Below are 20,169 nucleotides of genomic sequence, written 5' to 3' on the forward strand. Positions count from 1 at the left end.
GGGAACTAGTAATTGTCCCATGAGCGGTTAAAACCATATACATACATCCCTGAATGTCCCCATCGGGCCACAGAGACTCATGACCTTCCTGTCCCGGTAGCTTTAAATGAAGAGAGATCACTTGAACCCAATGTTCTGTCTGTCAGGTGCAATGGCGATGATGCACGAGTCTGTCTCCACGGTTTCCCCACAGCCAGAAAAATATGATATCAAACACAAACGCGTGCTCCCGTGGGCCGTTTTGAGATATCTCGCTTGTGTTTTTAGAGCAAGTCGGAGCGGTGACACGAGGATTGAGGTTGTGGTGAAATTCATTCAACAGCCTGGAACAACCTGCACGCACCTCTCAGCTGGAATGAAAATACAAATACTTTATGATCGGGATGTTCGCATTGGTCGGATGCTCTGGTTTAAGAAAGGAGGGAGGAAAAAAAAAATCCCCTTTCTTCAGCACTTCTGTCTTCCTCATTTCTCATTCAGCTGAGAGATTTATTGCATCTGTCGTCTCCCTCCGTCACGATAAAGTATTGCATCGGTTGTTCATAACTTGTTGACGTGAGATGGTATTTGATTTTAGAACCAAACGCACACCGTGTGTCCGGAGCCCAGATCCCCTACTCATAACTCTATATGGCTTATCAATTTTAATCAGGCCACATGTGCTTTTCAGATGTTCCATTTCTGCCAAGCAACACACACACACACACACACACACCCCACGCTGAGTGTGCCAGGGGTGTCAAACCAAGTCATAAATCTTCCAGATCCTCTCGAGGAACCAATCTGTTTTTCTCTTTTTTAGCTTGTTGCAGTTCTTTTGGCGTTTTCTCTCCGCTACATTTCAAGCTGCTGTAAAAAGAAATACGTTATTAATTATTATGGGGGAAAAAAATAACATGGAATGGTTTAAAAAAAACATTATCCAGTTCTACAAAGATTAAAATGACTCGGTTACAAGAAGAAGAAAAGTAAGTGTGAATCTGAAATACGTTTCTACATCAAGTTTGCTAACTTTCACTTTCAATTTACTTCCACTTATATACAACATGTTCTCCCTTTTTATATTTAGTAATCGTGGCTGTAACGCCAACCTCCCCCTGCATTCTCTCTCCAGTCCGTCTCGCTCTCTTCCTGGCCTTGGGAAAAAGAAAAGCAGAATTCATCAGGGTGGTAATAAAAGACAGGTGCACTTTTTGAAAGCTCTCTCATCTCACCACAGTTGGAAAACAGAGGCATCCTCACTCCGCATGGTGGACCGCTCCACTTTCAGGGGGCTGGCTACAAGACCTACATCAAATACTGTTTTCAGACCATCTCCAAGGACTGAGAGAATTCGCTATTGTGGGCCCAGATGGACCAGATTTCCACTTTCCACTGGAACATTTCGGAGCACTCCGTGTACCAGGTGCTATACACGGAGCAGGCCTGGTGGAGGCGATGTTCGGCCCCGTCCATTCGTCCATCATTTCTCTTCGACAACTGTTCATCCGATCAAAGTCGCACTTAGCGGGTGTGTCGCTGACGACCAAGGGAAGTCAGTGCGGGTGTGAGTCGATGGCGGGTGTGTCGCTGGCGATCGGGGGAAGTCGCTGACGACCGGGGGGGAAGTCGGGGGAAGTCGCGGCGGCTGTGTTTCCTGAGGAAGCTCATTGTGGAGTTGTTTGCATGGCAATGCAAGTGGCAATACGGGACGTCAAGCAATTGGCCCGTTCCCATGAGGCAACAGTGCCATCAATCATTTATATTACTGTATGCGATATCTGGACTGGGTTTACCATGCTCTCCCCGGTCTCTGCACAAATACCCGTTCAGGACCACAAGATCCCGCGTGTGGAAGCCTGAATTCAGAGCAACAATAGGAGCTCGTTCATCGGTTTTATGGAGGATTACACTGCAACACCCTCAGCCCGACAATCTCATGGGTTATTCCTCAAATCTTTTTCCCCTGTGAAAGTTACAAATACTAAAAGCATCTGACCCTCGAGCCACCCTGAAATGCATTCATTCAATTGTGTGTGCTAGAAGGAAAAGCTCGACAGGCTTGGCTTCGGCTTACCTTTCATACAGTTGTTCGTCATCATTTCGGAAACCTAATTTGCTGTGCTCAGCTGAATTAAGACTCGTTTCGGACGGCTTTATGTCTTTTTTTACTTTTGCTTTTTAAAATGGCCTTTGCTTTAAACTCCAAGTCGTTGTCGAGATCTTGAACGTTTTATGTTCAGCGCTCAAGGAGCCGATGCAGCACATGCAAGTGAATCTCCTTCAGCGTGTTTATATGAGGTCATCTGGACTAAGTGCTTAATAAGCACACTAAGTGGCATAAACACACTTCATGTATTGTCTTGGTGCTGCGGCTGACTCGAGAGCTGGAGCTCCAGCTTCTGCCGACGTGCTAACGTAGTCTGCTGGGACATGTCGGAGGAGGCGGCGCAGATGGAAGAATGATCCTCTTGTTGCTGCGATCAAAGACTGATGACATGACTCAGTGTGACTTTATTTATTTCTCCCTTTGGGTTTTGTTTTTGTTCTCTCTTTTCCTTCCTTCCTGTCTCTCTCTTTCTCTCCGTCTGTGTGGGGGGGGGGGGGGGGGGGTCTGACTGTGTCATTTGCTTTGGCGCTGCCGGTGATTTCTTCCCGCTGTAACTTCCTGCCTGAGCCGATTTAGTGTTTCCAGTGGCAACACTCGCACTCCAACCATCACTTTAGAGTCCTCCCTCCGTCCCTCTGTTCCTCCTTTTTCAAGTGTGCTCCATCCATCCCTCCATCCATTCAGGCCTGCCAGACCACAGCCTGTCTCATTCAGTAATCATCAGCAGTGAGAAGGATCAAGGGAGCAGTCAGATGAGAAAGAGGAAACAGGGAAAGGTGGCAGGAATGACAAGTGCAGGAGATTAGAGGTTTACTTGAACCTCTGGAAAATCCCCCTCCTCACCCCCCAAGAAAAAGTGCAACAATAATCCTGCTGATTAAAACTCTACTTGTTTTTCAGATCCCGTTCTCTCTGGTGCAGTTTCCACTTTGGGAATATTTAAAGGTATGTCACAGATCTCACTGACTCTCTTTCTGTTTCGTCACTCCACTCTCCTCCGGTCCTCTGTACCATCATTTACAGTAATCACTCTCCGTGATAAATCCGTAGTAAAGTTGTAATAGTGTGCTTACGCTCTGACACATTTACAGCGGGCTCACCCTCTGCATTCCCCTTTATCATTGTGGCAGGTGAATATGAGACTTCACGCCCCACTTTAATGGGATGTCCCGACTACCATCAAGCCGGCCTTTGATTTATCACGAGAATATCCTGCATATCTGTCTCCTTAGCTGTGTTATTTATTATTATGTTTATATCTCTTGCCCCTCTGCTCTCTCCTTGCCTCCTCTCTCTCTTTTCATTGTGTGGCCCTAATCACATGAAAGGCTGTATCTCTTTGAAAAGACGGTTCGTTGGCGTGACATCATGTCTCAAGGGCGGACAGTCAAACATTCCATCAATGTTAGGAGCTAACGGCCGAGCTAAGGCGAACAATACGCTTCACAGCTGTGTGTGTGTGTGTGTGTGTGTATATGTATATATGTATGTGTGTGTGTGTGTGTGTGTGTGTGTGTGTGCATTAGTGAGAGTTAGATTTGGTGGTTCACAAGTGTCTCTTTGTCCCTCGCTCAAAGGCCCTCTCTCTCCAGGCCATCTGGACACGTCCGTTGGCGGAGAGCTGAACTGCTGGAATCTGGACCTCTCTTCTCTTCTCCTCTCCTCCTCTCTTCTTGTCCTCTTCTCCATTGGCTCCTGACTCCCAGTCCTCCCATGTGTGTCCTCTCTATTAACAGGGTGCTCTGTATAGCTAATGAGGCGCTTCCTCCAGTTACAATGGCCAACTAGTCGTGCAAGGAGGAGGAGAGGAAAAAAAGCGTCTTGCAACAAAACAGCTAATTTTTTTTAACTGCCATTCCTCTCAGTGACCACCAAGATGTCCGCAGGCACGAACAACGTGCTTGAGCTTGAATAAAGGACAGAGTAAAGGGAATCTGAGAGGGCTTCGCCCATCTGCTCTGTGGGATAGTAATGTGCTGCGTTATGGCCTTTTTCTTTCTACTTCACGCCGAGCCAGCACAGCTGTCAGGGAGCGAATCCCAACCAATTGCTCTGTGGGCCGGTAGGAAGAGAAGGAAGCAGACGCATGCTTTTCGTGGAGTGCATTAAGTTCAACTTGTCCGAGTGATATCACGGAGAGGCATTTTTTTATAATTCAAGAGGCCCACAATGTGAACACATTTCACACGCTGGTCACTGCAAAGAGAGTTATTTTCCTCTCGCCAGACTTCAATAGACATTTGAATAATTCTCACCGTTCCTTCACACATTAATTCCTCAATATTGTGGTTGTGTTGTGTTTTTTTCCCCCAACAGCAACTGGAGAATAAGACTTGCAGTTTACCCCCCCACACACCCCCAAAAACAACATTAGCAAAACAGGAAGTGGATCACTTTTAGGTCACGATTTGAACACCGAGAGCCACAGGAACATTCAAGGAATTCGGTGCGAGAGGCACGATGGGAACTCTAACTCAGCCAATGAGATGCACTTACAAACGCACGGCACATACGGGATGCACTGACCCTGACGCGCGGGTTCGGAGGTCAAAAAGTTTGTTTTCCCAGGTTTACCCCTCATTATTTATTCATGAAACAAAGAGGAAGCAATGGAGAGAGAGAGAGAGACGGAGAGGAATCCCCCAGCGCGAGGCCTTTGATGTGGGGGGGGGAAAAACAAATCTCACTTTTAATCTCTCTAATGGAATACACATGACACATCCTGAGCTCGTACATGTCTGCCAGTTCTTCTCCGTTCTGTCTTTCTCTCTCTGTGTGTGTTTACTTGTTTGTGTTTGCATGTGCATCACACATGGTCTGTGTGATGTCCACATGTGTGAGAGATAGGAGGAGCAGGAGATTAAATGCCGCCGATTTAAACTCGGGGTGCACAAAGAAAGTATTAGTAATCGCTCCATGCTGTTGCTCAATTGCTCCCCCTGTGAAGTAATCATACCTTTCAGCCCGAGGCAGCGCAGCTGTCCACATGCATTTTATGCAAAGACTAACCTCGCTTTGCTGAAACGAGTCGGGGGAGGAAGAGGGACGGAGGAGCTCCTTCTCAAAACAAAAAAAACCTCAGTTGGTAGCAGCGAGCAGTGCTGCGACGAGAGCGTTTTCAGACACACACAGACTTATTTGTGTATTTTACTTTAATGTCATTTGTATTGACAAAACCCTAATGAACTGGTAACCTTCTGCATAGCAGGTCTACCGCACTACCAGACTGCATGGGAATGTCATGATCCACCCCCACTTCTCAAGTTGTCTATATAAAGCCTTTGAGGCGGACAGACAAGTTTCCCCAAGAGGGGCGTTCAGCTACCCTCATTTCTTTAATATGTAATTTACTGCCTCTTCTAGCTGCCTAGGAATCATCATTCCACTATTAAACATGGAGAACAGGGCTCTGTACAAAGGGGCAGGAGAAGTAAACACCAGTTGCATTTGTATTTATTTTTTCTTCCTGCGGGGTGTTGAAGTGGCCCCACTTGTACAGGATGACGGGGCCAGCGGCCCCAATGTAATTTGAGTTTGACTGCGTGAATTTATAGGACTCTACCAATAATATTTGCACTGCTGAATGCTAACAAAAATACAAGAATGTGATACGTGATACTCTACTGCAACATGATGGCATCTGGACTAAATGTGTAAAGACGATGGAGCGGGGCCGCGGCAGCACATTCTCATGCGTCCCTCTTGTCCTGTCCCGGGTTCTTGGGAAGTAGCATGACATCACTGGGGAGAAAAGGCTATACACAAATAGCCGGCCAACCCGGGTTCCCAGCTGCGGGCCCTGGACCCCAGAGCAGACCAAGGTTCACAATGTGTTTTCAATGTGTCTGATATCTCCGCTAACTACAATCTTCTCTCTCGTTTTTCTCCCTCTTTCATCATCCTCCTCTATCGACAACCCTCTCTTTCTCTCTCTCTTTCTTTCTCCCAGACTCTGTGGTCATGGAGGCAAGGTCACACGCTCTACTCTTGGCAGGCTGCGGTGTGCGGAGCTTTTGCAGGTGCAGGGGATTATTTGCTGCTTTGGGAAAGAAGCGGGGGTTGGGGTGGAAGAAGAAGAAGAAGGGGATGGGAGGGAGGGATGGACGGCTAAATCGATGGATGGATAGGTGAATAGATGGCTAGGAGGGCAGGACAAGTTTACCCAAAGCCACATTCTTGTCAGATTCCACAACATTGAGCTCAGCTGGCAAATCACATCCTCACCTGCACAGCAGATCAGAGCAGAAATATAGAGTAGATAAGAATGGATGGAGGAAAAGTAAAAACTATTAAAAAAGCAAATCCAGCCATTGCTCAGCCCCCTTTCTAAGAAAATGACTCATTATCATAGTTCTACAGCAACTTAGCAAATACAAAATCATACAACTCATATGACTCTTAGTCTGGAGGAGACATCGAAGGGAGGAGACTGCAGGGATGAGGGGCCGGTTCCTGGGTTTGGGCCCCTGCAGCTGTGTGACCTCCTGAGCACTGGGGCCTGAAGTGGTTTGAGAGAGAGGGAGACAGAGAGGGAGAGAGAGAAAGGCGCAGGGAAGGAGTGAATGAAGGGAAGAGTGAAAACAAAATGAATAGGGGAAAGCAGAGAATTACGTCAGACTGTAAAACACAAGAGATAAATACTCTACAGGGGCTCGAAGCTCAAGTCAAAGAGATTCAGTGATTGTCAATGTTTCAAATGTTGAATTTGAAACATAGAAACATTTTCATTTACTCATACTTCATACGCATGGTTACAGCCTCTCAGTTGTTTTCACCTAACATGTTGATTTAGAGGGGACTCACATCCAGTTCAGATGGATCTGTGAGGGCGGGACAAGTTACAAGCGTCTCTGACACCAATCATTTTTATTGGTTCATTGAGTCCGTTGACGAGCATAGCTCCTCCCACCCTCAAGCAAAAGTCTCATCAGTCGGAACAAGTGGAAACAAAGTTTTCCTGGTTTAAGTTTGAAGTTGATACAGAGGCATTGGCAGGGGAAATATGTATTAAATGACCACATACTGACATGAAGGCATACCAAAAATATATAAATCCAGGGTGGCCAGAAGTCTATTGTTTGAAAGCTGGTACGCAGACCTGTGCATAACCCAGAATTGATGGACCCGATTCCCTGATTGGCACTGATTTCACAGCTGATTTCTATTATGTAGTTTGTTTTATATGTTGTCCAATCAAAACTTAGCGTCTGACCTATGTATCTAATGCATGTGTTAGTAGCTTTCTACCCTCTATCCTCCTTGCTAAGAAAGCTGTTGAAACAAAAGGTGTTCTGGTTTTCCTCCCCAGCATGGCTGATCCACTCATTATTCCAACTTAAAAGACTTAAAAGTTCACTTGCTGTCAAGATTACTGACAAACACGATTCGTTTGGAATGCGCTTTGCCGTCTTGTTGAATCCTGATCGGTGCGGTCTGATCACGACAGGGTGGTAAACCAGACCAGGAACCCACGCTGATAGAACGGGACCCGGACCCGATTGACAGTATAAACCGTGGATGCAAACCCGTACAGGTCCTGGGTCTTGTCTGGGGTCCCAGGGTTCAGGTGGACCGGTGAAGACCTCGATTTACAGTATTGTAGCTCTGAATAAAACAATTGTCTTTTTCACACACACAAACAACAAAAAAAAGAAGGCAGAACCACAAACAAAATACACATTTTCAGAAGAACAATGCTGCAGAGCCGTCTTCAGTTGTTGGATGATGTTGGTCCATAACTCTCGCAACGCCGCACCAGACGGGAAGGGAAGGTCGAGGTTAGCTTCTCCGGGAGATGGGGGGGGGGGGGGGGGGGGGGTGGATGGTGACGTGGAAGTGAAGGAGAGAAGAGGGGACAGGGAAACGGCACCCCAAGGAGCTAAGACCTGGACTGTGTCCACGCTGGCAGGAAGAGGAGAAAGAAATCAGAATAGACAAGGAAAAAGTGGAGAGATACGAGTACTAAAAACTTGTTTTGAGTTGTCAAAGGGTCTATCTTAAGACATTAGCTGGGTTGAACCTTTGGTAAAGTTAGTGTAGATTAATCCTTTGTGATAATGTAATGCCTATTAATAAATAGGGACATATACAGCTCTGTTGTATTATAGTATTCAGCCTAAAACAATGACACAGCAGATATATCCAGTACATTGAAAACATCGTTAATACCTTATAGGGGAAATTATTAAACACTATCTAATTGGGAGGATGAAAGGCAATCTAGAGTAGAGCAGGAGAGCGAGGCAAGGGGGGTGGCAGTATGGGGGGGGGGGGGGGAGTCGAGCGTAGGAATCAAGTTCACGGCCCTCTGCGACCGAGCTGCTGTCCAAGAGGGATCCTCAAGTTTCAGTCACTTCCCCTGACATCGCGCTTCACACTCTCTCTTTCACTCGTACATAAGCTGTTTGACACTGGAAATGCTCACACAGGCGCCTTTAATCATCCTAAATCTCCCTATGTGCAACCTGCCTTGACTTACGACGGACTTGACCCCGTTTGAGCCACCGAGGGAAAGAAAAAAAATAAAAAAATACTCACCAGAGACTAGATTACATCACTGTGTCACTTTCATCACGTGGTTTTTCCAGACAACTTTAGATCCTCCAATTTAGACCTAAGTTCTTTTTTCTTTTCTTTTCTTTTTTTTACTGCTATCCTTCTTTTTTTAAATTCTGTTATTACAAAACAGGCTGCAGTACAGACAGATGATTTTTATCCACCCCAAGTCGGAAAAAAACAATCATTTAAACCCTCAAATCTTTTATTGAGCCAGCATTAACCAGTAAAACGTAACGGTGTGCTACACCACACTGGTCCTTTCGGCTCGCTTACAGGCACTCCTCGGTGGCCCATATGGATATGTTTACCCAGAGCAGTTGCAATGTTTGTGGCAGAGTGACACGCACGCACACACACACACACACACACACACTTTTGTACTTTCACACACTGCGGCTCAGTGGGGACACCTCTGGATCGTGCCGCCCATCCAGCTCCCAAGGACCGGAGGGAAGTTCTGGTGTAACTGCTCTATAAAACTAATTGGAGAGGGTGTGTGTGTGTGAATTTGTGGGCCTGAATATGTCTCTGTGTGTGCGTGCGTGTGTGGAGTGGAAGGTGTGGCTTGGATGAGGCGGTAAGAGGGGGCGGTGGGAATAGTGTGTGTTTCTGGTTTTTGTGGTCTAATAACAGGGAAAGTCTCGGATGGGGAATATTATCATTTTTATGAAGTAAATGGAGCAGAGGCCCAAGAGTTCCTCTGTTTATTGCTGAGTTAATATGTTACTGTATCTATGGTTAAGTAATTGGACTTTTTTTATGGGTTTATTTTCAATATTTAAAGACTCTTCTGAGAGCAAAGCCTTTTATGTCAGCACTTTGCTAAATGTGTGTGTGTGTCTTTTGTAGGTGCAGTAGCGGCATTTGTTACCACTCCTCTTGACGTGGCAAAGACCAGGATCATGCTCGCAAAGGTATACACACACACACACATACTCTCTCTCCTCTCCTCTCCTCTCCTCTCCTCTCCTCTCCTCTCCTCTCTCATCTGGCAGCGATTTTTAAACACTGCTGTCAGGTGAAGCCTCCCAAAGGACAAGGCAGGCCGAGGTAGCACCGGGACAGTAGTGAGACATACACACATCCATCACCCGACCTGGACCGTGCACAGTGTCGGTAAGACATGTTTGGATACATGGTTAGTGTTGGAGTGAGGACTTGTTGCTGCTCCGGGGGAATTTCCATCTCAAGGTTGCTTGTCACTGAGAGGTGAACCAGAAGGCCAGTGTCCCTCCTGTTAACTCCGCCGCCCCCCCCCCCCCCCCCTTTCTGTGTAGTGGTGTCCCTCCTCTTCCTCCCGCTATCCACCTCCTGCTTCACGTCTGGCTCGCTCTAACTGTACGTCTGGCTCCCCTCACTTTGTCGTGTGTGTGTGTATAAGGGTAGTGAGTTCAGAGTTACCCCCAGTCAGCCCCCCCCCCCCCTACATACACACACACACACACACACACACACACACACACAGCCTGTCCTCGGAGAAGACACAGTGTTCCCAACAAGCGACCTAATTAATGAGATACTTGAATTAACAAAACACTTCGACAGTCTTGATCTCTTGCGAGAAGCCGTTGGCTGGAGGTGGAACTGCACGGAACAGGAACTTCCTGTAAACATTATTAGAAATGCAGCTGCATGTAATTCACCACCAGCAGAGGACTCGGCCTGTGCTGCCTCAACGAGGTTCGCTTCTAACTTTATAACTTTATAAGGTTAAGTTTTGATTCACTTCAGTCAACTGATGAAACCCCAGCGCTGCATGTTCAACAATACGAGACTCAAACTGGAGCTTTCTGAGTTTACAGTGTGGATTTTTATTATTTCATTCTGTGGAATCATTTAGTCGTTTGTAAAAGGTTTTTGTTTTTTTACTTGATTATCTACACTTTAATGTGTTGGCTTTCTTTTAAAGCATGAAAAATAGCCCATTGGACATGAAAAGAAACATCCTTTGTGCCCCTTTCAGGCTCTTTAGTTTTTTTGTCTTGGGCAAAAGCAGCATGCTACATTTGTTTTGTCAGAATTAGTTAAAAAGTCAAAAAGAATGTGAATATGTCACTGAGTAATTTATACTTGACCCAGCTAGCTCAAAAACAAAGTATTTTCTTTATCTTTTCATTTTTTTTTCCATTAGCAGATTTTTGATCCGTAATAGTTGTCTATAGGCGGTGTCTTATTTTGGCCAACTTAAATTCAGAGACATGAGTTTACTCTCAGCAGCAGGTGCTCACAACTGCAGAGCAGGACCGAGCAAATGTTTGTCATCTTTTCTTGTAAAATGCTGAATTGACTAATAAGACGGCGTCGATTCATTTTCTGTCAATCAACTCATTTGCTAATTGTTTCAGCTCTAATACAAATGTACTAAAAGATGCACTTGTAATTGTGCTTTGTCTAAGTCACGAGGCCGTGAAACATATTAAAGCAGCGTATTTCAAAATGAACTTGGCAGTTAAAATGTCCATTTCCACCTGAAAGCGCTTCACCTTAAAAGGTAGCATGTCATTTTTATGTTTTACCGTGTCCGACTTAATATGGATAGGTTGCATTGGACGAAGGGGGAGGACATGTGGGTGTGGGAACTTGTCACATTGGTTTCCGTCCCCACAGTAGCAGAAGGAGACGGTTCTTTCTCCTCTCCGGCGGGCAGGATGAAAGAGTCGCGTTGTGTTGTCGGCAGCCTGGCCCAGACGAGGTCGGAGTGGGCGGGACACAGCTGGACCTCCAGGGCGGGACTCCTGCTGCAGCAGCACGCCTCCTCCGCTGCTACTGTACAACGCGGCTCAGTGACCCCGCTGCTGCCATCGATGTGGCGGTCGCGCCCCTCCACGTCAGGCTGTTGAGCAGTCGTCGCCGTCGTTTTTCATTACATGGCATTCGTTGCACGGGGGTCACTGCATATGCCGAGGTCGGCGTAAAGTACATGTGGTTTTTTACGACTCTTGAGAAACTCGGATAATAAAAGCAGGAAGCCAACTTAAGCAAAAAGAAATGTATAGACTGAGCTGCCTGAAGATATTTTAATAGCATACGGTGCGTGCGTGTGTGTGTGTGTGTGTGTGTGTGTGTGTGTGTGTGTGTGTGTGTGTTTTGGACGCCCTCATCTCTACCGTTCCACGGCGGTGAAGGAAAATAAAACTTGCCAGGGGAGGAGAAGGGTCTCCAACAGAAACATAAGGCATATGGGTGTCTTCGTGCCCCTCCTCACATGAATGAAATGTGGGAATCTCCTTCTCGGTCCAGCAGATCTGGGAGTCACAATTTAACGACGGACGCCGCAAAACTTGCCTCCAGCACGCTTGGGTCGGCGTGCACGCTCCTGGACACATTACCCGACCCCCTTCCCCTCATTTCACTGTGCCCCCCACCCCCACCCTCACTTAACCCCAACTGGCCCTGTACTGCAGCTCTGGTGCCCCCTCTGCCACTCCAGTGATGGATTAAAACTGAGGCGTATTGTGTAAATATAAGTTGGAGGGAGACGGGGAGAAGTCGGCGAGTGTGCTTTTGGGTGGGCAAATGGCTGGGTGTGTTGCCGAGCAGGTGCCCGGGTGGGTGTTGGGGGCGTCACCTTCGCTGACACAGCTGTCCATGAGGAGAGACGGAGGGAGACACAGAGGAATGAGAAGAGAGGGGGGGGGGGGTGCTGAGGAAGACTAAACAGGGTGTCTGTTGGAGAAGCAGGAAGTGAAGGAAACGATCCGTCCCTCATCACGCCTCTGATTTCCCTCTTTCCGTCTCTCTCTCTCCAGGCCGGGTCGACCACAGCGAGGGGCAACATCCCGCTCGTGCTCCACGATGTGTGGAGGAGCCAGGGCCTCTCAGGGTGAGTGTGTGTGTGTGTGTCTTCATGTTAAAGACTGTTGGGAGCAGAACAGCCTTTTTAAAAAGCTTCTATTTTACGTGATTTGATTTAACTGCACCTGATCTCCTCACGTAATTAAGTTTGATGATGGAGTTGCTCGTCTACGGGGGACGTGACTTTACGGCCGCGGCTGAAAAATGACATGTTTAAAAGCTTTTCCTGCCCACTTGCTGCACTGTTCTATTGATTAAGGTGTTTCAGGGGCCGAGTGGAAGGGTTTATTTGAGTGTTTTGATGTGTTTATGATGCACAGCGGACAAAAGGCCAGGTCTAATGGGGCCGCAGAGGGCTGCCAGCACTAAAACAAACCCTCAGCCGCGCTGAATAATAGGCCCGCTTGTGCACAAGCCGCCATCATTTAGTTAGGATGCACCTCGGCATAATGCTTATTGCAGATTTGGTTTGGGACTGGGCCAAACACCAGTGGGACACCTCTCACAAACTCACTCATAAACACTTGCAAACACAAACCACTGTGTTATTGTTTGTTTGTGGAGACTGCAGTGCTGGAATCTAATCAGACAAATTGCATTTCATCTTTGTATTCACGATGAGCCAAGGGGTGATTCCCTACAAACTGCTTTCAGACATCAGTAATAAGCCAGCCTTCAATTTGAATAACGCTCATGTTTGAGACGGTTGCAGGATCTCAATGAGGTGATAGTTGGCGGGCCCCTATGGAAAACCCTAAATCCCTCTCTGCCCGCTGCAACAAGTGGTGATGTACAGGGGAGCTCTTTGATGTTCCTCTTTCTCTCCTTCCTCCAACCGTCCTCTGGGGCTGTAAAACTCATAGTGTGCAGCCCAGAGAGCATCAGCTCTACGACGTGAATAATTTCCCCTCCTGATACTGATGTAACCAGAGTAGGTGGAGAATGAGGAGGGGGGGGGGGGGAAGAGGGCACCTAAGATAATGAAATACAGAGACAAAAGAGAGTGTGTCGAGAGTAAAAGGGGTCTGTTGCTCCGCAGGGCCGACGGCTGGTGGTTGTGCTGCTGCATGCCTGATACAAATTGCTGGGGCTTTAAAGCTATAATTATGGTAATAGGCCCAATTGCAGTGTAGTGAAGCTCTAAAGTGCTTCCATGTGTGTGTGCCATGCCCCAGAGACCCCGGGGTTAGCAGAGAGCAGCGCGGCTCCCCCCCGGCCTCCCCCAGTCACCAAACTGCACCAGGAGGCGTGTCAACACAAAGACTAATAAGCCACATGGCCTCCGGGCTGCGTCTGCTTCGTGCCTCACGTGAGGGAGGGGAAAAGTAAACAAAGGACGTGTTTGCGCCGCGTTCACGCAAAACAAAGCCGCGGCTCTGGAAACGTGCGGTCCGCCGTATTTGTCCTTTTATGGCATCGGGGATCGTTGTTCTTGGCCTGAACAGTTTCAGCACTTGCGGCAGTGGGGAATGTGTCGAGTATTACTGGACTTGTAAAGGTGTATCGTTGGCACAGATGTGCAATGCGCTCCTTTCCCAAAGAACTGCCCCAAAGCCACATTTTGGGAATCTGCTGTAACTGTAGTTTTATTATTATCCACCTGACCCATCTCCGACTGAAGGAATGTCTGTAACATCTGACTGATGCATCTTCCTCTGTTTTGATGAAGACCCACGGAGGTTAAAACGGGGCCTCGGCGTTCACTTTGAGTTTGCCGCTGTTCTTCTGTCGTCTCCCGTCATGCCTCGAAACTATATTTAGTCTGATTCCTCAGGAGAGCCGATTGGCCGACAATGGGGCGATGACGACTCTCAGTGGCTGGCCAGGCTGCTATGTCAGAGTGAGTCAGGGTGCTCGGGGGATTCGGGGGGGGGGCGGCGAATACTTGAGCTCTGGCTCTGCTCTGACTTCTCAGAGTCCACAGGTGGGCCTGATCCCAGACAGGAAATGTAACAGCAGTCAAGAGAGCTGAGACTCAACAAGCGTTGAGTTTTAAAATGAGTCCATTCCTCACACGCTTCCATCACATGAGGAGATGGAGGGAGTATGTCAGGACTTGTTGCGTCTACCGCGTTGTTGTCGTCGTTCGGCTGTCCAGCTGCTAAGTGTCGACGTCTTTTGTGTCTTTGCTTGTCTCTCAGTCGTTGGACTTTGATTCTCTTTGGATATCGAGTGCGATATTGTTGTGTGAGTAATGCTAAGTACTTTCCCGCTGCGGGCCTGTGACTTATGTTTCAGCAGATGGTGATGGAACGCTCTGCTGAGATGGAAAGAGCATGCTGAGGGTCATGACAACCACTTCTGACTAATGTCTCTGCGTTTATTTGTGGCCTCGACACCAGTCCGCGCTTCCACAAACGCACTTTGGATTTAGCCGTCACACACACAGACACGCACAGACACACACAGACACGCTTTCAGGCTCGCCCGTCGCTGGCTACGCTGAAACTTTCTTCCTTGATCACGGAGCGTAATGCAATGAACTCTAGATCAATCCGTTACGCCAAAACGGGATGAGAAATTAAGAAATGACATGCAGCCATCCATAATCTCGGTATCATGATCACGATCGATGCTCGTTATTCTTAAAGGAGTCCTTCAATGATTTAGTGTTGCACTTCCACAACATTTGGAAGACTCCCAAGTGACAGATTTAAAGGAAGAATGGTTCAAATTTAAGCAGCAAAGCCCCGAGATTTGGATCTTATTTCCCATAATGCAGCTCAGTCGCACTCCCAGCCTTTTTAAATGCTCGTGTTTTTCAAACTGTACACGCCAAGTTTGTTATGCAGGCGTACTCCCTTGAATACTAGTTTTCTGGTCCTCCTCTTCGTGCCTGCTGGCTCACTGTCACGGCTCACCGGGATGCCAAATGGTTTTTTTTCCACTACTGTGGCGAAAAAGGCATGAACCCGCCCCACTCCGCACCTGATTGGCTCCCGCTTGTTGCCTTCCTCGGTCAGAGCACCTGTGGCTGTGTTTCGGCATGAAGAGTGAGAGAAGATCGAGTGACGAAAGTGGAGCGTGTCACTCCTCCGCCAAAGTACGAAGGAAACATTGCACAGTCGTCCTCAAAGGGGGTCGACCTTCCTGCTGACGTCTGTGTCTTTGTGAATCTGAGTGAGAAAATGTCTTTCCCCACATTGATGGAAAATAGATTTTGTCTTTTTAAATGATTATGAATCCCGGGAATATCCATCCATGTCATAACCATTTCAAGTCAAGTACTTTAGTAAAAATATGGATTCTATTTTTATTAGAGGTCCAGTATTTTGTTTCTGACAGTCGGGGTCTATCATCTTCTTCCATTTTTTTGTATTTAAGAAGATCGCATTAAATATTGAGAAGTTAAATCAGACACGTTTTAAATATTTATTCACGGTCAGCCGGCAGAGAGCGTGTAGAGCCGTTATATTCTCACATCTTTCTCCATGAATTAAGGATTCATTTTGACCGACGCAGACTCGCTGATTGTTGGAACAGTGGAAAGATGCGTTTGGTTTTATTAACAAGACCATAAGCCCGTCTTAGTTCTGTGTAAAAGAGAAACTTGAATTCCGAAGGTGTACGATTGTATTTAAATGGTTAGATGGGAGAATATTTACTTCATTGGTATTTTGTGAGTTTATTTTAGTTTCCTTGTAAAACGTAGCAAACTCGCGCGCAATGCATCCTGGGTACATGTGGGTACATCTGGCATTGGATCCGCAGCAGGAGAGATGACACTGGAGAAAATATATCAGTACTGATTCGACGTCCGCAATTAAAAGGTGGAAAATATTCCCTTTCAATGCTCTGGGTAACACCTGCACACTACTCAAAATGTCTGCCCTAAAAGACACACACACACACACACACACACTGCTCTTCATCCATTACATCTGGCTCGGATAGGGTCGTGCCATGTGAGCGCGGGGGCGGACTGGAAGTCAGAAGGTGTTGGTCGACAAATTCACGGCGAGGGAGAGACAGGCGGAGAGAAGCTGGGAGGAAAATAATAAGAAACGAAAAGGCAAAAGGACGGGACGGGACGGGACGGGACGGGACGGGACGGGACGGGACGGGACGAGACGAGACGAGCGCGTGTCTGAGAAGTGGATGACGCAGAGAGAAAGGGAGACGGAGGAGAAAACCCTGAATAACTGAGCCAGCTGAGGGGGCGTCGCTGGAGGGAAGTGGACGGACGGCAGACGGACATGTGTGGATGCCATTCAGAGAGAGAGAGAGAGAGGGGGGGGGGGGGGAATAAGAGAGGAAGAGGGAATGAGAGAGAGAAGGGGGAATGAGAGAGAGAAGGGGGAATGAGAGCTCCAGGGACGCCTCAGGGTGGAGGCTTGAAGCCTAATCCCAAAAACAGCTGTGTGGAGCAGGACGGGTGGGGGAGGGGGCTGGTTCTCGGGCTCTCTCATGGCCGATCACATCCTCTGACCCCCGCAACGTCAACAGCTTCTTGTCGGGCCCTCGGTCGCCCTGTCTTGTTCCCCTCTCCCTCTCTGTGAAGTGGCTCTCCACTGACGAGGCCTCAAGCTTGACCCGCTCCCACGAGGCCCTCTGCACCCGAACACGAGGCCCCTGCTCCCACGAAGGCCCCCGCAAATCACTCACAGATTCTTTCTATCAGCGGAGTGACGCCCGACACAGCCGGAGCTGCCCTGAGCTCGGTTCACAGGGTTTTGGTGGGATAATTAAAGGTGCAGCAGGCAAACTTTGGACACGTAGAAAAGAAAAAAAACAACTTCCTGCTGTCACTGTTCCTTCTTGATGAGGTGCCGGCGGGTGCATGTGGCAAAACTACACAATTGCAAACAGTTTTGAGCAAAATATACAAAAAAGTAAACAAATTCCAGCATAGACACATTTGTCTTGAGTGGCTTTCGTAAGAACCTTGTAAAACTAGCTCAAACTAGTCAAGAATTTTAGCTAGAAGCCGTAGTAGTTTCAATCAATATGAATTATATATACTGCATAGTGTATGAACACTGGAATTAAATGATGAAAACATTGAATGAAAGCGTGATGTTATTCTCTTCTTCCTCTACAGTCTGTTCGCGGGCAGCATCCCGAGGACGGCCTTCATCAGTGTCGGGGGTTTCATCTTCCTGGGAGCCTACGAGGAGGCCCGCCGCTCTCTGCTGTAGCGGCTCGTCCCTGACCTGGCGGAGGCGGAGCTACCTCGTCCCTTGGAGGAGGCGGAGCTACCTCGTCCCTTGGAGGATGCATCGTCCACTGGCCGGATGACATCCCCCCGGGGTGCAGCATTCCTGAACAGGCTGACCTCACGCACTTCTGTGATGATACCAGTGGTTTGATGAAATGGAGCCACACCCTGTCACACAATGAGCCATCTTTACTATTAAACGTGTGTGTGTGTGTGTGTGTGTGTGTGTGTGTGTGTGTGTGTGTGTGTGTGTGAGAATCAATGAGTTGTGGTATTAAAGACGTGTCTCTTTTTATGCTTTGAAGTGATGTTTGGTGATTCGGTCCCCCGTAAATCTCCCTCTACTCCCTCTATGATAATTTTAGTGCTTTATCCATATTTCCCCCTCTGTCGAGCCGAGCCACCTTTTTGTTAAGGACCCACCGGGGGAGGGACACGGCTATATGTCGCCATTGTTAAATTCCCACTGGAGCACCACTGAGCTCATCCACCTGCAAGAGCTTTAATCTAATACTCAAGATGCTGACAACAATGGAGCATTTGTTTATTAGTTTGGGGTATATCTGTCGTGCTTATTGTGAAATAATTGTATGTTGGTTCTTTAGTGTAAGCGGGGATTTCTTAATCTAAAAACTGCAGACTTGTCCAAAAAGTGTTTGTTACTCAATAGAGAACATCCGTTAACTCCTCCATTCAGTGGTGCTACTCGTAGTCAGAGTTGAAAAGATGGATCTTTATTGCAAAGAGTTATTTGTTTGTTTGCTTTCTTTCTGGGAGCTAAGCTAATATCAGCTGCATCTACAGCTGTACTTAAAATGTATATAATGCCATCATTTAAGGTTTAATACAGATTACCCATTAAAACAAAGCCAGCTAAAACTTGTCTACTTTCCCAGTGGGCCGTTCAGATTCTGATATTGTTTGCCAAGTTATCAGCTGTCGATTGTCCTAAAACTGAAATTATCTGTATGACTTGATTAAGTGAGGAAATTATTATTAATAATATTTTTTGTTAAATTAAATGCATTTTTATTAAGTAAATTATTGGTTTTCTCAGGAATTCATTCAATGACAGACATGTTTAAGAAGTATGTTCTCATTTGTAGCCATTTGTACGCCTACTGATTGTCTCCACTATCCAAGACTAGGACATCCCTCCTCCTCAGGATTATTTAAATCATATACGGTTAGTGTCTGCATTATGATTATGGTCTTCAGTGACTTGGCTCCGCGTGGTCCCTGCAGAGGCAAAACTGAAGACTCAGTAAGTCAGGAGATGGATGGCCTCACAGGTGGGAGCGTTTGTCCTGCTGCTCGTCCCCTGGCTGTTGGGACAACAATAGACAGCGTGCGATTGGTGGAGGCCACAGCCGGTAGTGTGTCAATCATCATGTGTGACACACATCCATCTGGAATGCACATTCTGGTCAGCCACTGACCCTCAATCAGCCCGACTTGATAGCAAATATTCTAAACAGTCCGCAGAAGGAAAATATATGGCTGCTGTGTTTGGAGCTTCAGGGAGCCACATTCCTGTGTGTGTGTGTGTGTGTGTGTGTGTGTGTTACTGCTTTGAGATCAATGTCTCTGGATTTCATGTCTATGAATTGATGGCTTCTCCATAACCTCTCACAATGTGAGCAGAGGCTCAAAATGCTACCTCAGCTCTTTTTTTGACTCCATTGTTCGTCACTCCTTTCATCCTGTTCATAATATGCATGAAGGAAAACAGGCTTGCAAAAATAGCAATATGTGATTTTTCTTTTTATTAGACACTTCAATGCCATGTTTGACACTTCACGGCTTCAACGGTTTTTCAGATAGTTTTGTTTTCAATAAATTACTCTCAATGCCATGTTAGCAGTGGTGTATAAAAAGTACCCAAAAACCATACTTGAGTAAAAGTAAAGATACCTTCCTGGAAAATTACTCAAGTAAAAGTCACCTATTAGAATACTACTTCAGTAAAAGTCTTAAAGTATCTGATAATTACTGTACTTAAGTATCAAAAGAAATGTTCTGATATTAAATGTACTTAAGTATTGGAAGTAAATTATGTTAATAAAAAAGCAAAGGGTCAGAATTTTGAGAATTATGAAGTTTATTCTTTTAAGTGCTGTGGCCACCATGACCAACGACAAGGAAATGTGTTGAAGATAATTGGGTTGTCTGTGATCGATCCAGGAGCAACAATGTTCAACATAATATATTGTACATAAGTATACTTTTGCATCTACTATGGACTTAAAATTCTCAGAAAAGCAATATGACACTATGAAGGAGTTGTATTCCGACTATCGTAAATCAAATTAGACATTTATCGTAGTAGACAGACCGTTAGTGAGCTGAGGAAGTGTTGACAGTTGTGAGATGTTGTTGATTGGAGTCATCTTAGCTATAATCATTGCAGCACTAGTTGGCTAACGCTAGCTAAATTAAGGTTAACTTAACGATAGCTGACGTTAGCCAACTTAGCGCTAGCTAATGTTAAGTAAACGCTAGCTCTAGCATTGCAGCGCTAGTTGGCTAAAGTTGGTTAGCTAACTGAACGTTAACTTAACGTTCAGTT

At 46.6% G+C, this 20,169-nt stretch overlaps 1 protein-coding gene across 1 annotated transcript in view; it reads left to right on the plus strand.

Moving 5' to 3' along the window:
- The window catches only part of slc25a26 (solute carrier family 25 member 26), a 43,119-nt gene extending 23,531 nt beyond the window's left edge, over positions 1-19,588 (plus strand). The window contains exons 6-10 of the mRNA XM_034533516.1: positions 2,990-3,034; positions 6,039-6,108; positions 9,497-9,561; positions 12,397-12,470; positions 17,484-19,588. Of these exons, the coding sequence (XP_034389407.1) occupies positions 2,990-3,034; positions 6,039-6,108; positions 9,497-9,561; positions 12,397-12,470; positions 17,484-17,580 (351 nt within the window). The 3' untranslated portion in view covers positions 17,581-19,588. The remainder of the gene's footprint in view (positions 1-2,989; positions 3,035-6,038; positions 6,109-9,496; positions 9,562-12,396; positions 12,471-17,483) is intronic.
- Positions 19,589-20,169: the final 581 nt, after the last annotated feature.

Source organism: Cyclopterus lumpus, chromosome 5 (genome assembly GCF_009769545.1).
Source record: "Cyclopterus lumpus isolate fCycLum1 chromosome 5, fCycLum1.pri, whole genome shotgun sequence".
In the NCBI taxonomy this organism is placed as follows: domain Eukaryota; kingdom Metazoa; phylum Chordata; class Actinopteri; order Perciformes; family Cyclopteridae; genus Cyclopterus; species Cyclopterus lumpus.